The sequence below is a fragment of the Ambystoma mexicanum genome, chromosome 5q (assembly GCF_040938575.1).
Source record: "Ambystoma mexicanum isolate Mex_15411 chromosome 5q, UKY_AmexF1_1, whole genome shotgun sequence".
Classification (NCBI taxonomy): Eukaryota; Metazoa; Chordata; class Amphibia; order Caudata; family Ambystomatidae; genus Ambystoma; species Ambystoma mexicanum.
This window is the reverse complement of record NC_090933.1, coordinates 739,714,863-739,741,528: the sequence shown is the minus strand read 5'-3', so window position 1 is coordinate 739,741,528 and position 26,666 is coordinate 739,714,863. Positions and strand designations below refer to the sequence as shown.

Genomic DNA, 26,666 nt, shown 5'->3' with positions numbered 1-26,666 from the left:
ACATTCTGAGACCTTAACATCCACTTGGATGCTTCTTGTCCTTGTGCAGGACTCTTTCGCAACCTCTGGATCTCCCTGTGTCTATCTATTCTTCCCTCTGGCCCAACTAATTCTGCAGGGCATACCCTGGATTTTCTGATCTCCTCAGACCTCCCCCTCTCCAACCCTCTGACCACTCCTCTCTCCTGGAGTGATCACTTTCTACTTTCCACCCATCTCTTTCCCTCTCTACCGCTCAGACCAAGCTGACTCAGCACTGCCACCTCCCTTCTCAATCATCCCACCCATATAGAGTGTGTCAGTGGAGGCTTTCACTGCTACTTTCTCTCCTCCTTCTGCACCTTTGGCTGACTCACATCCTGACACAGCCATTTCTAACCTCCATCTTTCTATCGCTGGCACTCTTGATCTACTTGTGACTGTCATGAGGATCTGCTTGAAGCCCAAATCCAAGTGCAACTCTTGGTACGACTCTGGCCTAATCACTCTCAAATGCAAGTGCAGGGTGGCTGGGAGGAAGTGGAGGGCTACAAGTGCACCCTCTGACAAACTGGCCTGCCGCCTGCTCCAAAGGCAGTACAGACTCTCTGTCCATGCCACAAAGAGAGCACACATCCAAGCCTGTGTCTCTGCGGCATCTATCAACTCTGCCAAACTCTTCAAAATCTGCAAGGAGCTGACCAACCCGGCTGCAGTCTCTACCTCTCCTGTTCCATCCCAGGCCCTCTTCATGGCCTTTGCTTCTCATTTGATCACTAAAACTCAGGACATCATGTCCACCCTTTCTTCCTCATCCTACTCATCCTCCTAACCACTCTGTGGCCTCCTCTCCTCCTCCCTTCTCTTCCTTTCTCTTGTTCACCCCAGACAATGTTTCTAGACAAGTGTGATCTATGAAAGTCTTGTCAAAACAAGTTCTTCCGCAACCATCAAGGACCACATCAACACCCTTGCTCCAGCCCTGGTTAATATCTGCAATAACTCTTTTGCCACTGGAACTTTCCCCTTCCCCTGAAGCACTCCCTTGTGCACCCGCTCCTTAAGAAGCCCTCTGCTGATCCTTCCTCTCTGGCCAACTATCACCTGATCTCTATCACTCCTTTCCTAGGCAAACTCTTGGAAAAGCTGGCCATCTCCCAGCTTAACCTTCACCCTCAATCTGTTGGTGGTCTCCATGACCATCAGTCTGGCTTCAGAGGGGCCAGAAGCACGGAAACTGCTCCCCTGAACATCCGTGAAGACCTGCTCTCCAACCTTGACTCTAACCTTCCTTCTGTCCTCATTCTCCTTGAACTTTCCTCTGCTTTTGACACGGTCAACCATGTCATTCTGGGGTGGGGGCGCTGTTGAGCCGCGGACAAATGTGGACGTGAGCACAGGGAGCTTGCCCGGGCCACAGGCATCCTGCAAATTGAACCTGATCCCCAATACAGGTAAGGATATTCTTTTCAGGTGCTGGACTCCTGAAGGTCTCAGCTCCCGGCCACCGCATTTCCAACCAAAAACAGACCATGGGAACCACTCCGAATAGCTGCGGCGAGGTGATTGGCAACCGCAAGCTGCCATCTTGTGACTGCAGTGCACCGCCACAGTGTTAAGGTGCCTTACCTGTAACGCTCACCTGACTCCCACGGGGGCACTGGCCTGGTTCGCGCTGCTGTGTCCTCGTCTAAGGTGATGCGCAGGGTTCGGAAGACGGACTGGATGGGCCCCAGATCTGGCTTGTCTGACTCGCAGAAGTATCCTTCTGTAGGTGAAAATATGGGGTTAACTGTCTGCGGGGTAATACAATCGGCCTCCCACTTACCCCTCTCACCCTCCTCAAAACCCTTCTGTGCTTTCCCGTAGCGTCTCACCTTAGGGTCTGGAAGGACGAGCTCTCCATCCTGCTTCTGATGCAGGGGGGCGTTGGTATCCAGTTACGTCACTGGATTTTCGGATGGGTGAGAACCAAACTTGCTTGGCTTCCAGGTAAGTTTTCTATAAGTGGTTCCCCTTGTGTCCATGCATTAATGTTCTAATGCTAGTGTCTTTTTCTCCATAGGGGCCGGGGTACGGAATGCCGGGGAACAGGCACCGACCCGAGGTGAGCAGTGATATCCTTGTGGAAATCAGGTAAGTCTTTAATGAGTGTTTTGGTAATGTCTTTTCATTCACTCATTAACGCTGATGTCATTTTTCCCCTTAGGGGCCGGGGTCCGAAAATGCCTGGATGCAGCGCGGACCCGAAATGAAAAGGGAATGACCCAACAGGTAAGTCTTGACATGGAGTTTTAGCTTCCCTTTTCCCTTCTTTCTCTCACCCATGTTCTTGTCTTTTCCTCCCTAGGCGCGGGGGCGCGACTGCGAAACCGGATGGTCGCTGCAGAACGTGGAGGCGCCCTGTAAAAGTGAGTAGAATGCGGCGCTGCAGCGATTGATGCGATGTGCTTTTAAAAATAAATGTCTTCCTTTTCAGGATTGTCGGCAAAATGTCTCTGGGATGCAGATTTAGCAGGGGAGGCCTTTTCCTTCTTCTGTTCTCTTGTTCCCTTCCTTTGCAGGTGATTCAGGATGCTGGCAGGTGTGGCAGAAGTCAAGATGCAGGAGCAGACACGGTGAGCGTCCAGCTGCTAGATGCAGAACAACGCGAAGCACGTGTGGCTGATCGGGTGTGGATTAAATAGCCTTGGAAGAAGTTCCTAGAATGTGTCCTTCCTCCAATCAGGTATGTATCCTTCCCCGACCACGCCCGGGTGGTAAATTAGTCCCACAGGTAAAGTAGTTCCTTTCAGGCCTCAAGGAGGCCGGGGTTCTGCAGCATGGTCTGCATCAGGTAAGTGCACCCAAACACTTTCATAATGAGCCTGGCGCCTATGGCGCCAAGACTGACTTTTTCTATGAGCCTGGCGCCATAGGCGCCAGGACGCTGTCCAAAGGGCCCCTATAAGAGGTTGCTGGGACCTTCCCCGGGGACTTGATGTCCGCTTTCAGGGACGCAGGGCCTGAGCCGGCTCCCCGGGAGCGGGCATCGTGACAGCTACCGCCCACTGCATAATACCATGACACACCCGTGGGGGTGACGACCCATTCCACTTACCTCCAGAAGCTAATTCCAACACTGTGGGCATTAACGGTGAAGGGGGAGAGCCGGCAGAAGTAGCCACCTGGTGCGCAGTATCGAAACAGAGACATTCCAGTATGTTAGACAGCAACTCTGGCGCAGGGCCATTGGGGAACAAGACATCTGTTGTGATACTGCCTGAAGAATCCCAGGCCAGCGCTCCCTTGCTGAGGGGTGGCTGGAGATGCATACAGGAGGCCTGTGCTGAATGGAGCTAGAGGATAGAGGATAACAGTGCTAACACGTGGACCTACGGACCTCAAAACCAGAGAATAAAACCTGGGGCAGTCTCATCAGATCAGCAGTGACACCCACTCAGCCACAAAGACCCTACGCAGGCACTATGGCAGGTGAGCCTGGCACAGGCCCCGCGTGTTGGGAGTGTGCCGGGGTGTTTAAGATACAGGTGGAAAGACAGAACAAGGAACGTGGGGTGCAGGAAGAGCATCCAGCAAGCGCAGGAGCAACAACACCCCCAGAGAGGACAGGCACAGAACAAGGCCCTGGCTGGGGCAGGTGGAGGCCTAGACCAGAGGGAGTCATTGGCAGCCACCATCTACATTACCATGAAGACAAGGCAGCAGATGCATGGGGGGACATCCCAGAAAAATAATGTAGTGGCCAGGGCGATCTCAGACCACTCACCACTCCTCATGGAACTTAAAAAGGGCCAGACCAGGCCGGAGGCAATGTGGCGGCTCAATGCATACTACCTAGGGGACCCGGAGGTGATGGAGGGGTTGTCTCTGAATACTTCTGAATACTTTACTGAGAATGAGAGATCCCTAGACAGCCCAGTTACACTCTGGGAGGGCTTCAAGGCAGTGCTTTGGGGGAAGCGATATCACTGATAGCAGCTGTGCGATGGAAACACACTTGTGAAGTAGGAAAGGCAGAATGGAAGGATGAGAGGAGAAGAACGAAAGGATCTTCTTCTGGTCCACGGACCATGCCTACTCCTTCGACCGTGGATTCATGATCCACAGATGAACGTATGCAGATAGGAACAACCCGGGGTCCTTTAACTCCTGTTAAAAGAAAGAGGAGAAGGTATCAAGGCTTATGTCTTTACTGTGGTTGAAGGGTCTTTTATTGAGAGACTGCCCAGAAGTCCCCCTGAAGACAGAGAAATGACAGACCCCGCCTCTAGAGGGGACCAGGAGACAGGGTTAAGTTCAGAGTCGCACATTGATTTCTTTGAAACCCGCAGATTAATTATATTCTTGCTTGATGGTGATACAAGTGGTACTTATTCTTCCCAACAGAGCACCCACGGAAATCTTGCCTCTACTTGACTGTGGGGGTGCAGGACATTTTATGCACACACTTTGAGCTGATGAAAGGAAGATACCTTCTACCTATAAGACAGAATCGCAACCCATGGAAGGGGTAGACGGTAGACCACTGGTCTCTGGGTCCATCAACAGGTTTTCTATACCGTTGTCTCTCAAAATCTACAAACATACTGAAAGTCTTTCATTCGATTTCTTCCCAGGAGCACACTTTCCCATCATACTCGGAATTCCTTGGTTGCTAAGACATAACCCTACCATTGATTGGTCGGCCAAGACAGATCAATTTACTTCTCAGTTCTGTTCCTGATTCTGTCTACGGGGAACAACTTTGGAACAGAAGGAAACCGTATCTGTTTGTGAATCAGCCACTTCCAAAGGAATCCACCATGTACCTTCTCCCTACCTGGACTACATGGACGTTTTCACTGACATTGTCCCTAGAGAACTACCTCAGCATTGCCTGGAGGACTGTGCAATATACCTCATATCTGATGCTATTGTTCCTTTCGGGTGGATGTACATATTGTCTATACAAGAAAAGGAGGTCCTACGGACATATCTTGATTTCAACTTGGTGAATAGGCTGATTTTAGAATCCAGGTCACCTGCCGGGGCTTCACTGTGTGAAAGACAAAAAGGAACTAAGGCCCTTATCTCGACTATGGAGGGCTTAATAGGATTACGATCAGGGCAAGGTATCTCATGCCTTTGATCAAAGACATCCTCTATGTAGTCCAGGGAGCCAAGATCCTTACCAAACTAGTCCTACATGGGGCATACCATCTGTTGCGGGTCCGAAATGGTGATGAATGGAAGACTGTCTTTAGAACACCTTTTGGTCATTTTGAATACAGCATAATGTCCTTTGGACTCATAAATGCTCCTGCTGTATTTCAAAGGTTTATAGATTAAATATTCTCTGACCTTTTGATTCACACGGCCCTCATCTACTTAAATGATATCCTGGTGTATTCAATGAAGAAAGAAGAACATAAAAAATACAGGCATTACAAAGGCAAAGAAATAATAAGCTGTTGGTGAAACCTGAGAAATGTTCCTTTGAGGTAACTTCTGTGTCATATCTCAGGTTCATTCTGTCAGCGGAAGGAATCAAAATGGACCCACGCAAAACCATTGCTATCCTTAAATGGCCATCTCCTACATGAAAGACCTCCAACAGTTTCTAGGACTGGCCAATTTCTATCGAAGGTTCATACCAGAGTTCTCCAGGATCGTTCTTCCAAATATCTCCCTTCTAAAAAAGGACACTAGCTTTCTGTGGGAGCTCAAGAGAGAACAGGCATTTTAACTCCTCAAGTCTAAGTTCTGTTTAGCACCCATCCTAATCCAGCTTGACCAGACCATACCTTTCGTCGTGGAAACTGTTGCCTCGTAAACATGCTTTGGGGGCTGTATTAAAACAAGTTGAAGCCAACAAACAAGAACATAGAGTGGCTTATTATTCTAGAACGTTAACTTCCAGTGAAATAAACTACTCTGTTCTAGAAAAGGAGCTGTTGGCCATACGACAGGCATGCACAGAGTGGCGGTATCTGCCTTTGGGTGCCAGTTCTCTGTTTGACGTACGTACAGATCATAAAAACGTAAGGGTTCTCTAGCAGATGGAATCTAACAACAGCCGTCAAGCCTGCATGACTTATTTCTTTTCACAGTATGATTTTTACTTCACCTATCTTCCTGGAAAACAAAATACTCTTTCTGATGGTCTCTCTCTGAGTGTTCAGGATTCTATAGAGACGTTCCCTGAATCGTAAAAGATACTTCTAGGAAAGAAGTTTCTTTTTCTCATTAACACTTTTCTTCAGGATGTCCGAAGAGGTTCTTCTAGTTTTCAATTGAAGGATACTCTAAGAGGTGGCATGAAGCTACAGGAAAAAGACAGTCTCCTTTTCCTGGACTCTCGCTTATTAATTCCAGACCCCTCTTTGCAAAAATAAGTAATGTCATGGTGTCATGATATCAAGACCGCCAGCCATAAATGAATAGGGTCTACCAAAGAAGTCATCTTCTGTTTTTTCTGGTGGCCTACTATGAAGAAGGACATTCTCTGCTACGTTTGTAATCAAGGAACACATACTACAGCAAATCCTTTAGGCACCCTCCATCAAGGCGCAACACCTTTGGACTCATATTTCTATGGTCTTTATTGAAGCTGTACCACCCTCTAGTCAGTGCCCAGTCGTAATGGTAACCATTGATTCTTTTACTAAGTTGGCCAATTTCACTTTGTTACAGAGAATACTGTCTGCACCCCAAAAGGCTCAGGTCTTTCTAAAAGAAATCTTCAGATTACATGGGTTGTCCAAAACCATTGTTTCTGACAGAGGGCCTCAGTGCACTTCTCATTTTTGGATGATATTGTATAAGCAACTGGGCATTGACCGAATATTCTCTTGTCTGGGTCATCCCCAAACTAATGGCCAGACAGAGATGGTTAATCACACTCTGGAACAATACCTTTGTTGTTTTATGACCCTTAACCATGACAACTGGGTGGACCTATTATGCCTTGCTGAGTTGGCATATAATAACACGGTACACTCAGTCATTAAAATGAGTCCTTTATTTTGTTCTACAGGAATTCATGCAAGATATCTACCAGTGACAGCCCTTCCTTCCACTAAGATGCCAACAACAGAGGCCGTTTGTTAGGAACGATTTCATAATTGTATTTAATTTTCCCTCCATGTGGCAACCCCCAAACTTTTTGCTGTTGTTTTACACCCTGATCTAGACTTTGCCAGAGGAGCGAAGCCTTCCGCTGCACTCCTCTGGGCTTTCGCTCAATTCTTATGGGGAAACTGACATGCCCTTAAGACAGTCAGTACTGGGAGACTTCGTTTCCCTTAGTCCTTTCCTCATGATGCACAAAAGCTGCAACAAGAGTGCACGGTAACTTACATTACCGCGCTCTTGGGTCTCTAGTCATTTGAAAAGCCCTAGAAACTCTTGCTGGGCTTATTATGAACTGTGCAAGTATGTCATGGATGGGACTGGCGGCAGCTATCGTTTCACTTATGTTTCGAACCCTTTTTTGCTATGTATCCGCGCTTACCGCGTTTGGCACGAATAGGTGGCCTGGCTCCCAAAATGGCCATGCCATGAGGTTCTTTGTCCTGTCCGCTGACCTTCTTGCCCCTTCACCTTCCCCCAGGTCGAGCCAACCCGGGGCAGTCCTTATTTGGTCATGCACTTTCCCGCGAAACACAACGCTTTCGCGGGCTTCTGCATGCCTTGTGTGTGCCTCCAGCATGTGGGCTGGGATGTCTGTTCCCAATACACATCCTGGGTGCCAGAGAGTCTGGCGTGTCCTGAATGCCTGGGACCACCGTGGTCCGTGATAGGCCCACGTATGGTGTGAGTGTTTGTGAGCAGATCTCCCATTGGGTCCTATCCGTTTTGGCGCGAAGCGAACTTTGGATAAGAGGAGGCTGGAAACACCACTACCATGTCCATCTCCTGAGTTCACACCGAAAAAGGGATAAGGAGCCAAGTATCCTGCAACAAGAAGCTGAGTCGAGGAACCTCTGGTGACCCGCTGAAGGTTTGGCACCTTGAGCCGCTGTCGTCCTGCGAGGCCCCTCTGCATCTGATCGTCCTAGAAGGTCTGCAAAGGCGCTTCGACCCATTGGAATAGTGGGATCAACTATTCCCGGCACCTTCATCAAACCCTGCAAGTAAGCCTCTTTGGAAGTGTCCCTGGACCAACCAGTGGGCTGACCATCTTACGCAGGACGCTTTGCTCTGTCACTGCCGCCGTTTTGGGGAAGCCCTCGAAACTTGGTCTACTGCTTGCTCTGCGTCCACGGCACCCTCACACCGAATTCGTACACTTGCAATTCCCAGGTCTGAAGTGAGACGAGTGCGCCCGGACCAGAGTAAACGGGGTTGCCGTGTTGCCCTGCTGCGGTAACAACCTGTGCACGTCTGCTGCATTTGGGACACCCTCGACCCTGCATCCTGCTACACAGAATCTACACAGTGTCAAGACGTCCTGATCATCGCAGCTGAACCTGCCAGCAACGTGAACTGAACTGGAGAAGTCTGGGTCTGCCTGCATCGGGACCGGTGAGTAGTCCATACCCCAACTGGTGGACCTTCGCGCAGGAGCCCGTTTGTTTTCTACCGCTGTTGCGAAATAGCGACTCTATCCCACACTCTCACCCTGCCTCTGCCCACAAGTGGAGGCCTTGCTTGAGTAGTGGGGACCTGTTCTGCATTGCTTCATTCACCTTCCTGAACTGCCTGATATCCTTGAAGAGGCCCTCTTCTGTCCATTGGCACCAGCACGTGCAGGTACTTTTGAGCATAAGGCTCCTCTCTTCGTAGGGCTCGGACTTGCTCCTAGTTAGGTGTATTTTAGATGTCGAACTGGGTCTAATGATTACTTGCACTGCCTGTTTTCCTCCCCATCTAGGTGGTCTACATATTACGTGCTCCTAACTCCTTAGACCCCCGCGGTCTTGTATATATTGTATTGATTGTGATGTGTTGGTTTACTTAAGTATTATTGGGATTCTTTGCTATGGTCGATGTTACAAAGGTCTTGTAATAAATGTGTCTATAGTTTTGATATAACACCTGTTTGGAGTAATTTGTAAGTGTCCTTGCTTTGTGTGCTCATTGAGGTTTTTCCGTCACCCTCACCTCCCTGCTTGCATCAACCATAACGTCTATTGCTGGTCTTGTTGTTTCCAAGATGGCGGTTTCGCCTGCACTTAGACACCAGAGCTGTGGCGCTCTGATGCGTTGCAACCCATGACTGATTCTGGGTCTGATGCCAGTGTGCCATCTCTTGCCTTTGCTTTCCTTGCCTGCTGTATTGCCTGCCAAACCTGCTCTGCCTTCCTTTTTCCCTTCTTGATCTCCCACTGCTGCTTCACACTGTTCCTGGAACCTTGCTTCACTCTTACGAGGTTCAGTCATTTTCACAGCATTCCTTTCCTGCAGCCTTCTTCTTACCTTTCTTTCTGCTCTGCTTTCGGATGAGCTGCATTTCAGTCTGTTGTGATTTTATTCCTGGAGCTCATTCCTGATGTGTAAATGCTTCTAAGAAGATTGCTTTTGAGCGCTACCTTTTGAACTTGCTTTTCCTGTTAAGGAGCCTTTGGTGTTTTTGGACTTTGCCTTCTGTTTACTAAGGGATGCTATCTTACCGAGTTCACTACGCTGCAGTTTTGGAGCATAACACCAACATTCCATGTTTTTTTCCTAGCCATTGCTTTTACCCCCAAGTTCATGACTTACCTTCCAGTTGCCCCTTGTGTTTTGTCAGTACTATTAGGATGACAGTGTGGCTCAGCAAAGAGATTGTCCCTACCTCATCAAAGAAGAAGAAGAAGAAGAAGAAGAAGAAGAAGAAGAAGAAGAAGACAGAAAGGCAAACTCCTGCTACAGCTCTTCCTGAAGAGGAACAAGACAGAGGTGAGACTGAACTTATCACCACCCATCGTGAGAGGAATACAGAGTGACTTTCAGAGTGCCCTTATTAATCAGCAGACAAAATGTACATGTTCCTCAGGACAATGTATGATTTTGACTACCAAGTCGTGTTCCATGTGAACAGGTAAAAGTACTATCACAGCCCTGCCAATGAGTTGCTTTTCTTGCTGTGGAAGAGGAAGCTTATGTGCTCACTGACCCGCAGGAAGAAGATACAGAGTGATTTGCACATGCAAAGTTGATCTCACCTGCCATATGAATACAGATGGACAGCCTGCATGCTGGAATCTTGCTATGCAAATACTCTCGTGTATTGTCCCAGGCAACTCTCCAATTTCACTGCACAGGTGTTCACAAAACATACAGAACAGCACCCAAAATGAGGATAACAAAATTCTGGCACTGGGTGTGGTAAAGGGTCAACACGGTTCACGGTTCATGGTTCATGGGCTATTCTTGTGTAGAATGTACAAAACTCCCAAAACACATGCATTTTCAGTCAGTCTGGCAACGCTTACTGGATTAAAGAAATGCTCTGCTTGTCAAAGGCGTGGCCCAGGAGGGTCCCCTCAAATATGCTCGAGTGAACGTTTGCTGCATTGGTTGGGATTTCTACCCTTTCTAGGTACACTGCTGTTGCCGGAACAGCTAAGAAAGATGTGGTTATGCAGCTCACTAATTGCCCAACTGTAGTGAAACAGAAAACATACATCGTACCTATTTCAGTTCAACGCAATCATGGTATGCTGCCAACTATGGTGGAGGCGGAAAGCCTGTGATCATTAACCAAGTGCCTTTCAAAGGGACAGTATTTTCCTCTGACACATTACATACAAAGGGCAAAGGGCGTGCTAATCCCTGTTCAACCAGTTCTCTCTATGTCTTCCCATTCTACTGATGATTTGTATCATTCACAATTTCTCTCACACGGGTCTGTCTCTGAGAAATAGCTTACCTTTCTTCCATTTACAATGATAAATGCATGCACGAATGCATTTGAATTTAAAAAGGACTGTTTTTTCAATATTGTGCTTTAAATGTCTCTTGAATTGATTGAGTCTATTACTTCAGTGTCCACAATTCTACAGAGAATCTTTGGTCTCATCTTATCTTTTACAAACAACCTCTTATTGAACTACAAGAAGTTACTCTGATGAAACCCAAATGATTGCAACGCGAATGTGACTGCAGGGCCTGCCCGAAAGGAAATAGAAGAAACATTCCATTCCTCATGGCATGGAAGAAGATGCTACTGACTGTTTCCTCCTCTTCATCAGATGCACAGTCGCTTTCACGCTGCTTCTCCCAGTGCTCAGGTATCGCAGATATTCTCCATCGCCAACATCAGAAATCTTTGATGACCCTTACTCCAGGCTTCATATTGTGATTGATTGATTGATAGTTTATTTGTACAGCGCCTATACACAATGAGTTTCATGTGGTGTTCTATACATACAGTTGCCATACCAAGATGCTGCTAGGAACAGGACATCTACTTGTACTCATCCTTCTTTTAAACCGTGGGGATCTTGGTGCAGCCTCACAGGATAAAACTCACCTCAATGAAAACAGAGGGTGGCGGGCATCTGGAACCCAATTAGAGTGTCCTCCAGGCTGTGGAATAGAGTAATTACATGTTCCATTCTCATCCATGAAGAACTTCCAGTTCACTTCCAGCTCTCCTAGGACTTGAAGATGTGTGCAGGGGAATCAAACCAGCTTCTGTCAACGCAGAGGCCTGAATACTGTTGATTCCTTATAGCCTCACTTGGTACGGCTTCAGCCATCATGCTTTGTATTGTCTGTGTCATTGGCTGCTGGTGCTCTACACTAGGGCTGCCCGGCACACCCGAGGAAACATCCGCTGAAACTGAACTAAAGAACATACATTTCGCCAGTTCTGTTCTGAAAACGTTGGCCGGGGTCGGGGGGGGGAGGGGTTTAGAGGCAGTAGGGGGGGTTATGGTAACATGTGCCGGACACCACTGTGCAGCGAGCGCATAATTACTTTAGGCCTCAGTGTCCACCATTCCGCACTGTGAAGTTTTCAAAACAGATTCCTGCTAGAACCCCCTGCTCACCTGCTCACCTGCTCGATTCCATCGGTACACAATACTCATCTCCTGGCCATCTCAAAAAGGTGCCATGCTTCAGTAACAACAATAAATGTACAAACTGATGTCCATAATAGTATTTTCAGTTTCCCATGTTATTTTTCAATTTTCCATGTTATTTTTCACATGACAATTTAATTTAACAGGTAAATAGAACACACATTTGTTTAGACATGTTGTTGTTGTACACAATATAAGTAATTATTCTTGGGCCACAATGAGATCGTTAGTCATTTGATTTGCATGTATTGTGTCATCTGTGCCTTTCAAAGGCCAGCACTAGTGCCGCAAGTAGTTCTGTACCTGGCGGGAAAGACTTTCAGCCTGAGACAGCGTGTTAATGGACGGTAGGCTATTCACTTCCAGGTTACTTCTCCTTGTACTGATGCGGTCCCTCTCGTTTTGTACAGCTGCAAATATAAATACTAATCACAAAACTGAATGGAAATGCATACACACAACATTGGTATAAATAGCGAGCATGATCGAAAGCAACACTTTATTAGGAAAAGAATACGGAAATGTACAGCAGAGAAGTAGAACAAAACATCATTTTTGAATAGACATGTAATTATCTGGAAAATCACATAGTAACTCAATCTACTATATGGAGTAATGTTTAAGTTGATGAGTATACCAATTCATTAGCATACGTGTGTAAGCAGTGCGGTGCAAATCACAGTGTTGCTCGGTAAACACAAGGGAATATGCCCTGCTCTGTAGCTCAGGGCCCGTTTGAGCATGGCATGCACGAATACGCAGAGTCAGTAAAGATACGCACATAGTATGCCTTGTACGGCACTTTTTATGGATATCTGGAGGAGTAAATGCAAACTAGCATGAATAAAACAGGGATTCTATGACAAGACTGGAGGCGAGCATTATCCATTATGCTTCAAGGTCTTTAATTTACCACTCTTCAGCAGTTTCAACAAACTCAGAACCATAACCAACATTGAAAACAGTCTAAACAGACTTTTCTCCTTTTGAACTACAACTCCCATAGTCTCTGTAGTCCATCTCAGTCCTTGCTCAGCTATGACCACATCCTGTCCCTGAGCTCCCCCTCTTCTTTTACTGCTCTTCAAGCAGATAAGTACTATTTTGGTTATCTCCCTATTTTGGTATAAAAGTTTATGGTTTCAGTTAGTGTAAAATGAGATTAAGGCTGTAATAGCTATGCTGATTGAGGCTGTAATAATAATGCAGTGAGGAATAGGACGTTTTAATCCTCAGCTCGATTATATGTTAGATAATATGGTTGATACAGCGCAGCGGTGCGTAGTTTTTTTCTAGCGTTATATAGCCCGACCATGCGGGCTGGCGTCAACTCAATTCGCAGGCCCCGTGCCATATGCCCGGCACATCAGGGGTGGCAGCGCAAGCGAGGGCGAGCAGAAAGTGGGTCGCATGACTGCGCTTCAGCCGAGTTCGGCGTCCCTCCCCGTGGGAATTAGGGCGGCGGAGATCCGACCGTGACTAGCGGCCCCCTCCCTTGGGAGGGAGGAGCCAGCCACGTAAGAGTCTCGCACCCCCTCCTTTTCGGAGGCAGAGCTCGCTTCCGTGTTGCCGCATTCGGTACAAGCAACACGGAGCAGCGCAGGCAAATAAAGCGGGTCCGGCAGTGATTTTTACTATTATCATTGCAGGCGAATGAGCGGCCCGTTCAGAGGGCGCGATAGAGCTTGGGGAGCATTCCTAGCACGCGCACGTTAAGAGCATGTTTCGTGTCTTATCAGCACAGTTGCGCGAGAGGCTCTGGGAGGCTCAGGAAGACGTGTGAGGGCACGTGATACGTTTCCCCTGACAAGGAGGATTTGGAGAAGAAAGCCACCACAGGCAACTTTAGTATCTACTCTCCGTCCAGCACAGCCACAAGGAAATAATAATTTTAAAAGACAATTGAAAAAAAAGAAAAAAAGAAAATAAAAAAATAAATGTTTTTGCTGATTAAAAGAAGGGTCACAAGAATAAGACCCAGAGAGTGAAAGGGCGTGCAGTGACACCCTTGCGGGTACAACAGGCACAAAGCACCCACGCAAAATGTCGGAGTTTGAGTGGAGCGAAGAGGAGCAGACCTCAGATCTGGCTGCCAGCTTCAAGCAGGTGCTAGGAAATTCACTCATAGATGCAGTGGTGCAAGGGGTGAAACCCCTGCAGGATAGGCTGGAGTCCCTTGAAGCAATTTTGCACCAGCCCTTAAACAGTGTCGGACGGATGGGATGCACGCCCGCGGAACCCTCAGAGGCAGGGTCATTGGGGAGTAGTAAGGCCCGTAAGAGGAAAGCCCCTCTTGACCCCCAGGGCCCTTCGGATGGGGCAGAAGAGATGGCCCCGGAGGTCGTCGATGCCTTTGCAAAGCTCCGTGAAGCGTATTTGCGGCGTCAGACTGTGCCAGACCTCACGACCCCTACTCCAGGGGAGGAAGAATATGGAGAAGAGGACCCAGGCTCAGGAGAAGAGCTGGAAGAAGGTTTAATCCCCTCGCAAGAGGAGGAGGAGGAGGTACAGATCAAACCTAGCGGAGCGAAGAGAATCTGCAAAGAAAAGCACCTCGAAGAGGTGGAGGAGGACATGTTTGACCCGGAGAGCATTCGGAATCCGAGGTCCTCGGACTGGCAGCCCTCACCTAGAGTGACACAATATATGACCATGAGGCTGCGTATGGCACTGGATAAAGAGGTCCGCCAAAGGCTCCGAGTAGAGTGTCCGAGACCAGATCTACCGGGGAAGGTGGCAGAATGCCAGAATTGGACCCCAAAATGCTGACTTTCGTCTCAGAGACGACCAAAGATCCCCGGAAAGGTATCGATAGGTCCTGGAGGAGTTGTCAGGAGAAGGTGCTAGACCTGGCCGGACCCCTCGCTAAGATAATGGACCTGGCCGAGAGAGCCAAAGACACTGGGGAGGAAGTAGACCCCGACGCCCTAGCAGGCTGGGCGCAGAGAGCATTGTGCCTCCTGGGAAACGCCAACTGCGCCATAGCTTCTGAACGCCGAAGGGGACTCCTATTGAAAATAGATTCAAAGCTGAGTGATTTGGCCTCCTACGAGGCCGGTGAAGCTGCGCAGGGACTCCTCTTCGGGGAGACCTTTGGCAAGGAAATGGGTCACTTTGTAGGCTCCTACGCATCTCTGGAGAAGGCGCAAGCTTCCATAAGGAAGATTTTCCCCAGTCGAGTTTTTGGAGGGGCCAGTCGCCACAGGGGTCGGTCGACTGGTCATAACCAAGGAGGAAGAAGGCCCCACAATCCCAGGGCCCAGTACTGGGAGAGTAGACAACAGGACTCCTTCTTCCCTTCCAGAAGACGCTTCCCGAGGGGTCGCAGAGGAAGAGGCTCCGGTCGTGGACAAGGGTTCACTCAAGGTGAGAGCTGCATATTACCCTCCTGTAGAAGGGAGAACAAGCATGTTCTGGAAAAGTTGGCGCGAGCTTTCCAGCGATGCCTGTGTTTTGCAAGCAGTAGTGGGATTACGCCTGGAGTTCGTTCAGTCCCCAGTGCAAGCGCGCAGGCCCCACCAGCAGCATTTAGAGCGTGCAGAGCAGAGCCTGTTAGACCAGGAGTTACGCCAGCTAGTGGCGAAGGATGCCATAGAGGAATGTTCGAGGGAGCCCGCTTTCATAAGCAACATGTTTCTGGTGCACAGAAAGGAGAAAGTGCGTCCAGTCATAAAGCTAAAGGAGTTGAACGGGTGGATTGTGTACCGACATTTCAAGATGGAGGGCATCCACCAGCTCCGAGACACGCTCAGAGAGAGAGATTGGTTGACCAGGTTGGATCTGAAAGATGCATACCTGACAATTCCGATAGCGGAAGAGTTCAGAACTTTCCTAGCTTTTCGCTGGAAAGGACAGCTCTGGCAGTTCAAGACTATGCCCTTCGGGCTTGCTTCGGCTCCATGGGCCTTTACCAAAGTAATGAAGCCAGTAGCGGCGGCCATAAGAGAGAAAGGCATAAGATTGATCATTTATCTAGACGATCTACTGCTACTAGCCGAGGATCGAGAGACCCTCAGGTACCAGACAGAGTGGGTAATAGACCTGTTGTCAACTCTATGGTTCCTAGTGAACAAGGAAAAGTCAGATACCGAACCGGCGTAGAGGTTAGACTTTCTAGGGTTCTTTCTGGATACCAGGAAAGCGACCCTGGAGCTGCCAGTTCGAAAGATTCGCAACATCAAGAGGGAACTCAGAGGATGTCTGCAGAAGCAGTTTGTATCTCTACGGACCCTCGCAAGAATAGTAGGGCTGCTTGCAGCTTCTATTCAGGTCCATTCATTGTAGAGCACTGCAGAGGTTAAAGATACGGCATCTACAGCAGGGCCTGCGCTACCATCAGACAGTGCCATTGGATCACGAATCCAAGACAGAGCTGGAATGGTGGTTACAGAATATGGACGCCTGGAATGGGCGTGCCATTTTCGGAGACAGACCAGATCTAGTCATAGAATCCGATGCCAGCCGGTTAGGCTGGAGCGCAGGTGCGGAAACCTGCAGACAGGAGGGAAATGGAGCGAGGAGGAACTTTGCTTACACATAAATTTCTAGAACTCCTTGCAGGGTCCTTTGCGATCAGGGCCTTCACGAAGGAGAAGATGAGATCTTGTGTCCTCCTAAAGATGGACAACATATCGGCAGTGCGTTACATAAATCACCTGGGCGGTACCAAATCCAGGAGGCTGGCCGAACTAGCGAAGGGCTTTTGGCACTTCTGCCTACAGTCAGAGACGTCCATCACGGCGGAATACCTGCCCGGAAAGTTGAACGTCATAGCAGACTGGAACTCTCGGTACTTCACGGATTCCAGCGATTGGAAGCTGGATCCAGCAGTCTTTCAGAGGATGATAGAGAGATGGGGCTCAGTGCACATAGACCTCTTCGCGTCCCGGTTGAACGCCCAGACAGCAGAGTATTTCAGCTGGAGGCTGGATCCGGGAGCTCGAGGAACAGACGCATTCCTACAAGACTGGAACGGAGGTCCACATTGCGCATTCCCGCCATTCATGATGCTGAGCAGAGTTCTAGAAAAGTGTCGGAGACAGCGGAGTTGCTATTGGTAGCACCATGCTGGAAGTCACAAGTATGGTTCCCGACACTCATGGAACTGGTGATAGATTACCCGAGGCTTCTTCCAGAAGGAGAACAACTGCCCACGGACCCAGCTGGGTCATATCACCCTCCGACAGTGAGAGGGACTCTCCCGCTCATCGCGTGCAGAATATCAGAAGACGCTGGGCGCTGCCAGGCATTTCGGCACAAGCTGCGCAGCTCATTGCAGATTCCTGGGCCCGTCCACAAGAAGGAGCTACGACATGGCTTGGGCCAAGTGGACTAGCTGGTGCAAGGGGAGAGGTCTTCATCCCATTTCGGCCCCTGTTGTGATGATTTTGAATTTCTTAGCTCAAATACTACAAGGTGGTAAAGCGTTTCATACCATAAGGGTGTACAGGTCAGCCATATCTGCGGGGCATCTCCCTTATTGAAGGAGTGCCAGCAGGGGAACACCCAGCGGTAGTACGGCTTATTAGAGGAGCCAGATTTAAAGTGCCTCCTGAACCTCGATACAAGACGGTCTGGGATGTCCTATCAGTTCTTAAACTAGTGGAGAGTTGGCCCGGGAACAGATATTTATCTATGAAGCAGTTATCAGGGAAGCTAGCGATGCTGTTATGTCTAGTTTCTTGTAAACGCGTATCAGACGTAAGAGCCCTGGAGGTAGATAGGAAGTCATATGGGGCCGGAAGGTGTGACTTTTACAATCATGGGAAGAACCAAGACGGGGACATCTTCAGTTCACTACCCATATTTCCCGACTAGACCTAAATGGTGCGTAGCGAGCTGCGTGAAAGAGTACGAGAGCAGAACAGAGGAGTTCAGAGCAGCGAGTACGAAGCAATTGCTGATTGCGCGCAGGAAGCCATTCAAAGGGGTGGCCACAGCTACTATAGCCAAATGGGTTAAGGAAGTGATGCAGGCGGCAGGAATAGATGTAGAGAAGTATGGAGCGCACTCTGTGAGAGGAGCGATGGTGTCCAAAGCCTATAAGACAGGGGTATCCCTCAGAGATATTATGCTGACAGCAGACTGGTCGAATGATCGAACTTTTAAAGAATTTTATTTGAAGCCGACCGAGAGTTTAGCGGTCGCGGTGTTGGGAAGCTTTGAACAAGCTTAATGCTCGCCTCCAGTCTTGTCATAGAATAAAGATTACCCCTGCTAGCTGCGCAGGGAGTATTAATTCTATTAAAGACTAGGAGGTGAGCATTAAATTCCCACCCAAAGATGTATTGAGCTTTACATTGAATGATCGTATGTCATTATAATATGATAATAGTGTCAAAACATGGACACCACCCTGTTTTTTTCTACTTTCTGTTATTCCTAGGTGAGGAGCAGAAGAATAATTGATGGAGGAGGCTAGCAGAGGTAGTCGACTGGGTCGAGGAAGTTCGACATTCGCTTGGAATGGTTTAAGTCGTTGCCCGTTGCAGGACTTAGTGTGGAGTTCTTATTATGACTTTCAGAGTGAGTAAAAGAGAGGAGGAGCTCAGGGACAGGATGTGGTCATAGCTGAGCAAGGACTGAGATGGACTACAGAGACTATGGGAGTTGTAGTTCAAAAGGAGAAAAGTCTGTTTAGACTGTTTTCAATGTTGGTTATGGTTCTGAGTTTGTTGACATTGCTGAAGAGTGGTAGTTGAAGCATAATGGATAATGCTTGTCTCCTAGTCTTTAATAGAATTAATACTCCCTGCGCAGCTAGCAGGGGTAATCTTTATTCCATGTGTCGCCTTGCAAAACTCCCTTCGCCCTCTCCAAGAGTAGCCCTTTGCCATTCCTATGCATTTCTGGCAGGTCTGCAAAGTTCCAGCTCGTCAACTAGAAGTTATGTTATATGCTGTGCCACATCAGACTGCAACTGCGCGTATCATGTCATGGGTATACTTTTCTGTGACCACCAACATGTATTTGTACATCACAATAGTGTAGGCCTCTCAATTAGCAAACGTGGCAGTGGCCGGAAACCGCAATCACCCTGTGTGCTCCGTATACAGTTACATAATGTGGAAGGACCCTAGCATGCAGGACGGAGAAACTGAAGAGAAGCGTGTAGAATCTCCCAGCGTGCCTTAGAAGCATGCCATCTTATATGAACACGTGACGTGACAGCTGTGTGCAACATTGAGCAGCATCCACAAAAAGAATGAAACAGCTCCTGCTGCAAAAATACTGTTTGGTTATGTATTGAAGTTACACAATATAACGAGAAAAAAAAAACAAGTTGGGTTACAGGAAACATGCATCTTAACCTGTTAGGTATTTCGATATATGGAAGCTGGCAACACATAAATGTGTGATTTAAATCTGTATCCTCCACTGCCTGTATGCCTGCCAAATTGTAACTAAGAGCCTCTAGCACAGGTATGTAATCTTAAATCTGTGTATCCTCTGTAACAGCGCCTCTGGCACCCGTATTATTCTTAAATCTGTGTATCCTCTGTAACTAAGAGCCTCTGGCACGTGTATTAATCTTAAATCTGTGTATCCTCTGTAACAGCACGATGCCTTTTGGGCTGCAAGTGCACTTAACAAATGCAAATAAATAAATAAATAAATAAATAAATAAATAGTTCACGATAGATGTATTCCTGTATGATCGATTCAAAAATCCAAAACTAATTTAAACAGGATTTCCTTTTTAAAAGCAATATGATATTGATGAGATTTGACGACTCGAGATTTAAATGTCACTACACGCACAGTTCAAATTTGCATACAGAACTAGAAACGCCTGAAATTAGAAGCACATTAAATTAGTATCTCGTACTACTCGGTAACCACTAGATGGCAGTGTAAGAACATTGACAGCTTTAAACGAATACAACAAATTATGGTCTTCGAAACTAAATTGTTCTATTTAAATTATGCACTACCACCAGTGCTGTTGCGGCCATTTCCTTGAAAGCCATTAAAATAAACCAGTACACATTCAAGGAACTATATAAACATCAAAGAACAAACAAACACGCCCGAAACCCGGGCCCATAAGCACAATACAACGTTAAAAAACAAAAAAAGAAAACGCACCTTCCCGACCATCTGGCAGTATCTGAGCGCCTATTCATTATCAAACAAAAAGGTGTCCTCCACTAGAAATAATAGGCTGCAGTGGCCCAATGATTCGACACTACCGTTTGTTTGCCTACGAGCTGCTGTACTCTGAAGCACTGCTCGTTGTAGAAGGCTTAGTTGGCATGTGTGGCATTCATTAGAACCAAGAAACTGAATCCAAACTTAGTGAAATCTGCTGTACTGTCGCTAAGTCTCCAACAAAGGAAACACGCATTGGCAAAGCCAACAGTTTGGTCGTTTGCAGTTGTACATAGCGTTTTACATTCAAAGATATGACTTTGTATTTCCCTGCTCAAACAACATGCAAGCTGAAGGGCCGGTCCTGAATGGAGTATTATTATGCAAGTTGTTAGCCTCTACTGGTGGATTACATATTTCTAATATTTTACCTCAGCATCTGAGGTATGAAGCCTTTGCCTTTTACATACTGCTATGTGTTATGTGGTGCGTTAATGCGCTGTAATAAAATCAACATCACACCCAAAGTGAGGCATTCACAAGTGGGGGAGGTTACTGAAGACATCTTAGGTGTCCGTGTCTTCCTTTTGCCTCGCGCCCTCTGCCAAGCGGCCTGTCTGTGCTTCCCCCAGTCCACGGTACCCCGACACCACAACAATAGCGACAAATGTGTCCCACACGCAACTCTGCTGACTTGCAACCTGTGATCCACATGGCTAATTCAAGCGCTACAGCGGGGGCGCTCGTTCACGGGGTACGGGTTTGAAACGCGCTTCAGGCTCATCGTGTGAGGACTGGGGAGCAGCTGATGCAGTTTCCATCGCCAGCATCCTGCCGGTAAGGGTACTGAAAGCATCACCAACACACATATGCTCACCACTCGATGCAAGGCACCCATTGCCTCACGTTTTTGGACACTATGCTAGGCATTGGGCTTGCAGTTAATTTGCACCAGGGGCCTGCTCCACAGCAGTGTTGGCCCCTCTAGCCCTGCCCCCACGGCCAGGTGCGGCTCTCCGGAGTGCTTGTGCGCCCTTCCGGTGTAGTGAAAGTGGGGGGGGGGGCTGTTGGTGCCCCAGGGCAGCCCTGCAAACAGCCACCATGTCAGGGGAGGATGACGGTGCACCAGTACTGCCAAGGGGCATACAATCTCGCCAGCAAGGGTCTTTGGGCCCCATATGGGAATTTGACGTTGACGGTTCCCCAGACCACACTGGGAACTCTGGTGCGAGTGCCTGGAAATGTACTTTGATACCATCAGGGAGCAGAATGACAAAGCCAAACGATCCACGCGTATATACTCGTCCGGGCCCACTGTTCACAAAATATTCAGGACGCTACAACCAGCAGACAGATCACACAACACGGCCATTGCTGCTCTGACTTTGCGCCCTGGTCAACACGGATTATGAGAAATTTGTAATGAGGTCCGCACTGCAGAAAAGTGAGGAAAGTGTTGACGCATTCCACTGTCGCCTCAAGCAAATTGCAACCAAATGTGCATGGATTAATGAGGAGGAAGAAGTCAGGCTTCAAATAATCTTCGGCTGTCATTCAGTCAAATTACGCAGACCAATAGTCTGCGAACCAGGAATCATATTGCCGCGTATCCTCGGAATAGGGAGCTCCCATGAGTTGGCCAACATCTGAGCTACAAAGATGGGAGTCTACACTAAAATCTTATGCCCTGCCAACAATGTGGATACAATCTCCCACATCTCAAAGAATGCCCAGCCAAAGGGCACACATGTAGCAGAAGTGGCACGCAAAACCACTTAGCAAGAGTCTGTAGGGCCCCAGCGCCAATCATAGTGCCTCGAGGAAGGGAACGATCGAGAGCGCCAGTACAGACTCAGTCATCGCAAGTCGCAACCATAATGCCATAGAAAATGCAGAGATAAATCAGGATAATGAAGACATATTCTCCATCTCTGCCCTAATGAGTATGACAGGAAAGTAAAAACAACTTTGAAGATGCTCAGTAACCATATTGAACACCACAATCACGGTTCTAATAGACACCGGGGCATTTGTGAACATAATGGCTGAGTCACACTATCAAAAACTACAGAACACCCCGCCACTTAAAAATACCAGTGTACGCATCTTCACATTTGGGAGCCATTGTCAGCTGCTTCTAGAAGGAGTGTTCATAACACCGGTGCAACGCGAAGAAACGACGATCAAAAAAGATTGTTCATGTCCAAAATAGGAGAACAGACCCTGCTAGGATGCACAGCGTTGGAAGCACTCAATCTGTTGCAGTTTGCGCACAGAGTATTCGTAGAGGTTGTGGAAGCCCTTGTGAAGTGCTTCAAGGATGTTTTTGAAGGCATAGGACGGATGCATTGTGACTCCATATAGATGAAACAGTCCACCCATGGAGCTAAAACATAGAAGAGTGCATTTCCACCTACAAGAACGAGTGGTGAAGGAAATACACAATTTCATAGAGCTAAACATCATTGAACCAGTCTAGGGTCCCAGTCTGTCGGGTGTCCCTGATCGTAATTGCACAGAAACCGAAACAACTGGACTTCGTTAACATGTGTGTTGACATGAGAATCCTGAATAAAGCAATTAGGAGGGAACGCCACATAACACCAATGATTGATGAAATAGTAGCCGACCGGGAAGGCGCTACCTTTTTCTCTAAGCCGGACTTGGAAGCCGGTTATCACCAGCTAGTCCTGCATGAAGAAATCCAACAACCTTTACTACGCACATCAGTTTATGCTGGTACAAAAGATTTAACTTAGGTATATCATGAGCTGCCCAAGAGTTCCAAAACGCTGTGTGAGGGGCTCTGGCAGGGCTAAAAAGGACACGGAATGTCAGTGACGACATTCTCGTGTTCACCAAGTCAGAAAGCATGCACTTACAGCACCAGGGTGCAGTACTGGAAAGAATCTGCTCACTCGGCTTAACCCTTCAACGTGAGAAGTGTGAATTCTTCAAGAGAAAATATAGAATTTTTTGGATTCTTTTTCCAAGAGGGTGGTTTGCCGGACGACCCCATCAAGGTTCAAGACTTAAGTCCACACCTTGGCAATGGACCCCACTGGAACAAAAGGCATTCAGAGAAATCAAAGAAGCTTTATCTGCTGACTGTTTCTAGCGTGCTTTGATCCAAATAAGGAGACATACATTGTAGTGGTCGCCAGTCCATTCAGACTGGCAGCTGTACTCGTACAGGTGGATCATAATTTTATTTATTTATTTTATTTATTTATTTCCATTTATAAAGCGCACAGCAGCCCGAGGCATCGTGGCGCTGTTACAGAATATTCACTTGGATACAGTTTGAACAGGTCAGTACAACGTGACATAAAGAAGTTAACAATAAAAATGCAATAGGAAAGTTCCATGGTTACAGCAGAACAGCAATAAGGTAACAGTTTTAGTTGAATAACTTGGTTTTTAGGGCGCTTTTCTGAATGCCATGAGAGAGTTTTCCTTTCTGAGTCTACGTGGTAGGGCGTTCCAAGATTTTGGTGCTAACACTTGGAAGCTGGTACCGCCAGCTTTAGCTTTGTTGAAGGCAGGGACTGAGAGTTGGTGTGTGTATTGATCTCTTTTTGGCCTGTTTGAGGGCCACTGATGAATTTGTTCCACTATATAGGCGGGGCAGATTGAGACAGGCATCTGTGTGTGATGGTTAGCGCTTTGAACAGTATGCACTCTTTAATTGGGAGCCATTGGGCGTCTCGTCTGGCTTGAGAGATATGCTCCCTCCTAGGGATACTTAGGGCAGCTCTGAGCGCATTGTTTTGCGTGATTTGCAGTTTGTTAAGGTTTTTGGCTGATGTACCTTGGAGGAGGACGTCACAGTAGTCCAACTTTGTGCCAATAGTGGCTCTCGCAATGTTGAGGCAGTTTTTTGATGATAGATGCGGTTTTACTGCACTGATCATTTTTGTCGTGAGCGCAGCTGAGGATGAAATGGCACTGACCTGTCTTTCCATTGACAAAGTGGAGTCAAGGTATACGCCTAGGGTTTTTACTGCAGCAGAAACTGTGATAACAGTGTTCTCAATGCTAAAAGCGCTCTATATGATGTCAATTTTTTTCAGGCACTCTTTTGGACCTACCAATAAGATTTCCGTTTTTTCCCCATTGAGGCAATGGCCATTAGCTGCCATCCAGGCCTGGATGAGTGCATATGTCTTTTGGAGGGTGTCGAGATCTTTCTCATAGTCACCAGTTAGTGGGAGCAGAACTTGTGTATTATTGGCATAGTGGGTAAATGCTATGCCAAACTCTTCTAGGTCATTGAACAAGGGTGGAGTGAAGAGATTATAGAGGGTGGGGGAAGTGCAAGACCCTTGAGGGACCCCACAGTCGATGGAGGATGGAGTGGCTGATGCCTGGTCGGAGAAAACCCTCCAGGAAGCAAGCTATTCAGGTAGTGGCTTCTTGGGAAAAGTGAGCGGTTTCCGTAAGGTGTCTGCACAGAATTTTGTGGTCGACCAGGTCGAAGGTGGCCGAGAGGTCGAGGAGTAGGAGATGCAAGGATTTACCCTGGTCCATGGTTTAATGGAGTTGATTCTTGAGGTCTAGCAGAGCTGACTCCGTGCCATGGGGAGGCCGAAAGCCAGATTGCCTTTTCCCAAGAGTGTTGTGTGCGTCAAGGTAGGACTGGATCTGCAGAAATGCTGCCTTATCCAGAATTTTCACCAGAAATGGAACAGTGGTGATTGGTCTATAGTTATTGGGAGAGTCTGGATCAAGGGTCGGTTTCTTAAGCAACGGCCTAACCCAGGCTTCATTGAGGGAAGTTGGGACGATATCTTAGGCAAAGGAGGCATTAATGAAAGTTGTGACGAAAGGAGCAAGTGCTTCTGCAAAGTCTTTGACTAAGCTAGCTGGGCAAAGGTCTCCTTTACATAATGATGGTTTGATATGCTCCATGATATGAAGTACTTCCGGTATGGTTACTTGAAGGCAAATGGTTTTGGATCTTTTGTGCCCTGTGGGCCATTTGAGGCCGAGCCGTTGGCAGTGGGCTTTGGGTTAGAGGGTGTGACCTTAGGCAGGTTGTTGAGTTGGGTCTTAATTTTATTCTGAAGTGTTTTAATCTTGTGTAGCCTGGCGTGCTGGATGTTGTTGCACCATGTTTCATTTTTCACAGTTTGCTGTGTTGTGGTAGGTGGGACGACCAGTTCATTAAAGATAGCAAATAATTCTTTGGATTGGGAGTTTGCTTTCTCAATACTAAGGTTGTATGCAGATGCTTTAGCTCTATAGATAGCCTTTTTGTATTGTTTAGCAATAGTCAAATACGTTTCTCGAGAGGACACTGATGGGCACGATTGCCAATCGATGAGTGCTGTCCGTTTGGAGGCTCTTATGTCCAGGAGTTTGTGGCTGAACCAGGAGTTAGCATGTTTGGTATGCTTTGCCTTTTTTTCTCTAGTGGGGCCACAGTGTCTACTGCTTCTTTGAGAATGGTGTTATAGAGCTCTACTAGTTCCATAGGGTCTTTTGAGAGTGGGCGTGCTAAAGCTGAAGCTTAAATGAGGGGGAGGATTCTGTCTTTGGTGAGCAGTTTCTTTGACCTGGCCATAGCGGCGGGCACAGATGGGCTTGTTTGTCCCTATTTTTAGAGGGTATGAGGAAATGCAATAGAGGTTGGTCAGTCCAATGATGCGGAGTGTTGGAACTGATGTCAACAGCATAGTTGTGGTCAGCTATCCAGTCCAATATGCGATCATTGATATGAGTTGGGTTGTTAACTAGTTGGATGAAGCCCAGCTCAAGGATAGCTTTCACAAAGGCTTTACCTTTCTTGTCTTTGAAGCCAAGGTTTAGATCTCCTAGGAAGATGGCTCTTGTATTGGATTTCAGATTGTCACCCAGTAGGTGTGTGATGTTCGCCTGGAAGTCGAGACGGGGGCCTGGAGGACGGTAAACTATGTGTAGTGTCATTGTGTTGTTGGGTGAGAATTAAATTTTACTGAGAGGGCGTCAAAATATTTGTCTAATGTTGAGGGTGTCCTTAATAATTAGGGTGACCCCTCCTCCTTTGTTGGAGGTTCTGTCCTGGCAATAATGATGTAGCCTGGATGTAAGGGTTGGCAGGTAATGGAGATACCAGACCTGTAGCCTACACAAGCCGTGCACTGTCACCTTCTGAACAACGCTAATCTCAGATACAAATGGAGGCGCTAGCAGTGCTCTGGGGGTGCCATCATTTTCATATATAAATATACTGGAAACCCATTCAAGTAATAACGGACCACAAGCCATTACTTCCCACCATGGTTGACAGCTCGGCAAAGCCCCCAACTCTCATAGACAAATTGATGCTGGCTCTACAAGACTACAGATTGAATCTGCGTTATCAACCGGGTATCAACAACGCTGCTGATTATTTATCCAGGCATCCGACTAGAGAAGTGAAGGACAATGATGTGCAAACCAGAGAGACAAAGTGTTTGTGTGACTGGTGACTGTGGGCATAATACCCAACTCAATGGAAATTAGTGAACCCAGGGAGGTATCCGTCAGTGACCGCTGTTTCCAAATCTTAGAAGATGCAGTGCTGACTGGACACTGGAAGACTGCTGTGACGAACCTGTAAGGAAAGATACGCGAACT

General features: G+C 47.5%; 1 protein-coding gene across 3 annotated transcripts in view; it reads right to left on the bottom strand.

The window, feature by feature from the left end:
* The window catches only part of HNF4G (hepatocyte nuclear factor 4 gamma), an 836,697-nt gene that overhangs the window by 215,491 nt on the left and 594,540 nt on the right, over window positions 1–26,666 (bottom strand). For all 3 annotated transcript variants that reach the window (XM_069621228.1, XM_069621227.1, XM_069621226.1), the window contains one exon: window positions 12,279–12,385. In XM_069621228.1, coding sequence (XP_069477329.1) covers window positions 12,279–12,385 — 107 coding nt within the window. The remainder of the gene's footprint in view (window positions 1–12,278; window positions 12,386–26,666) is intronic.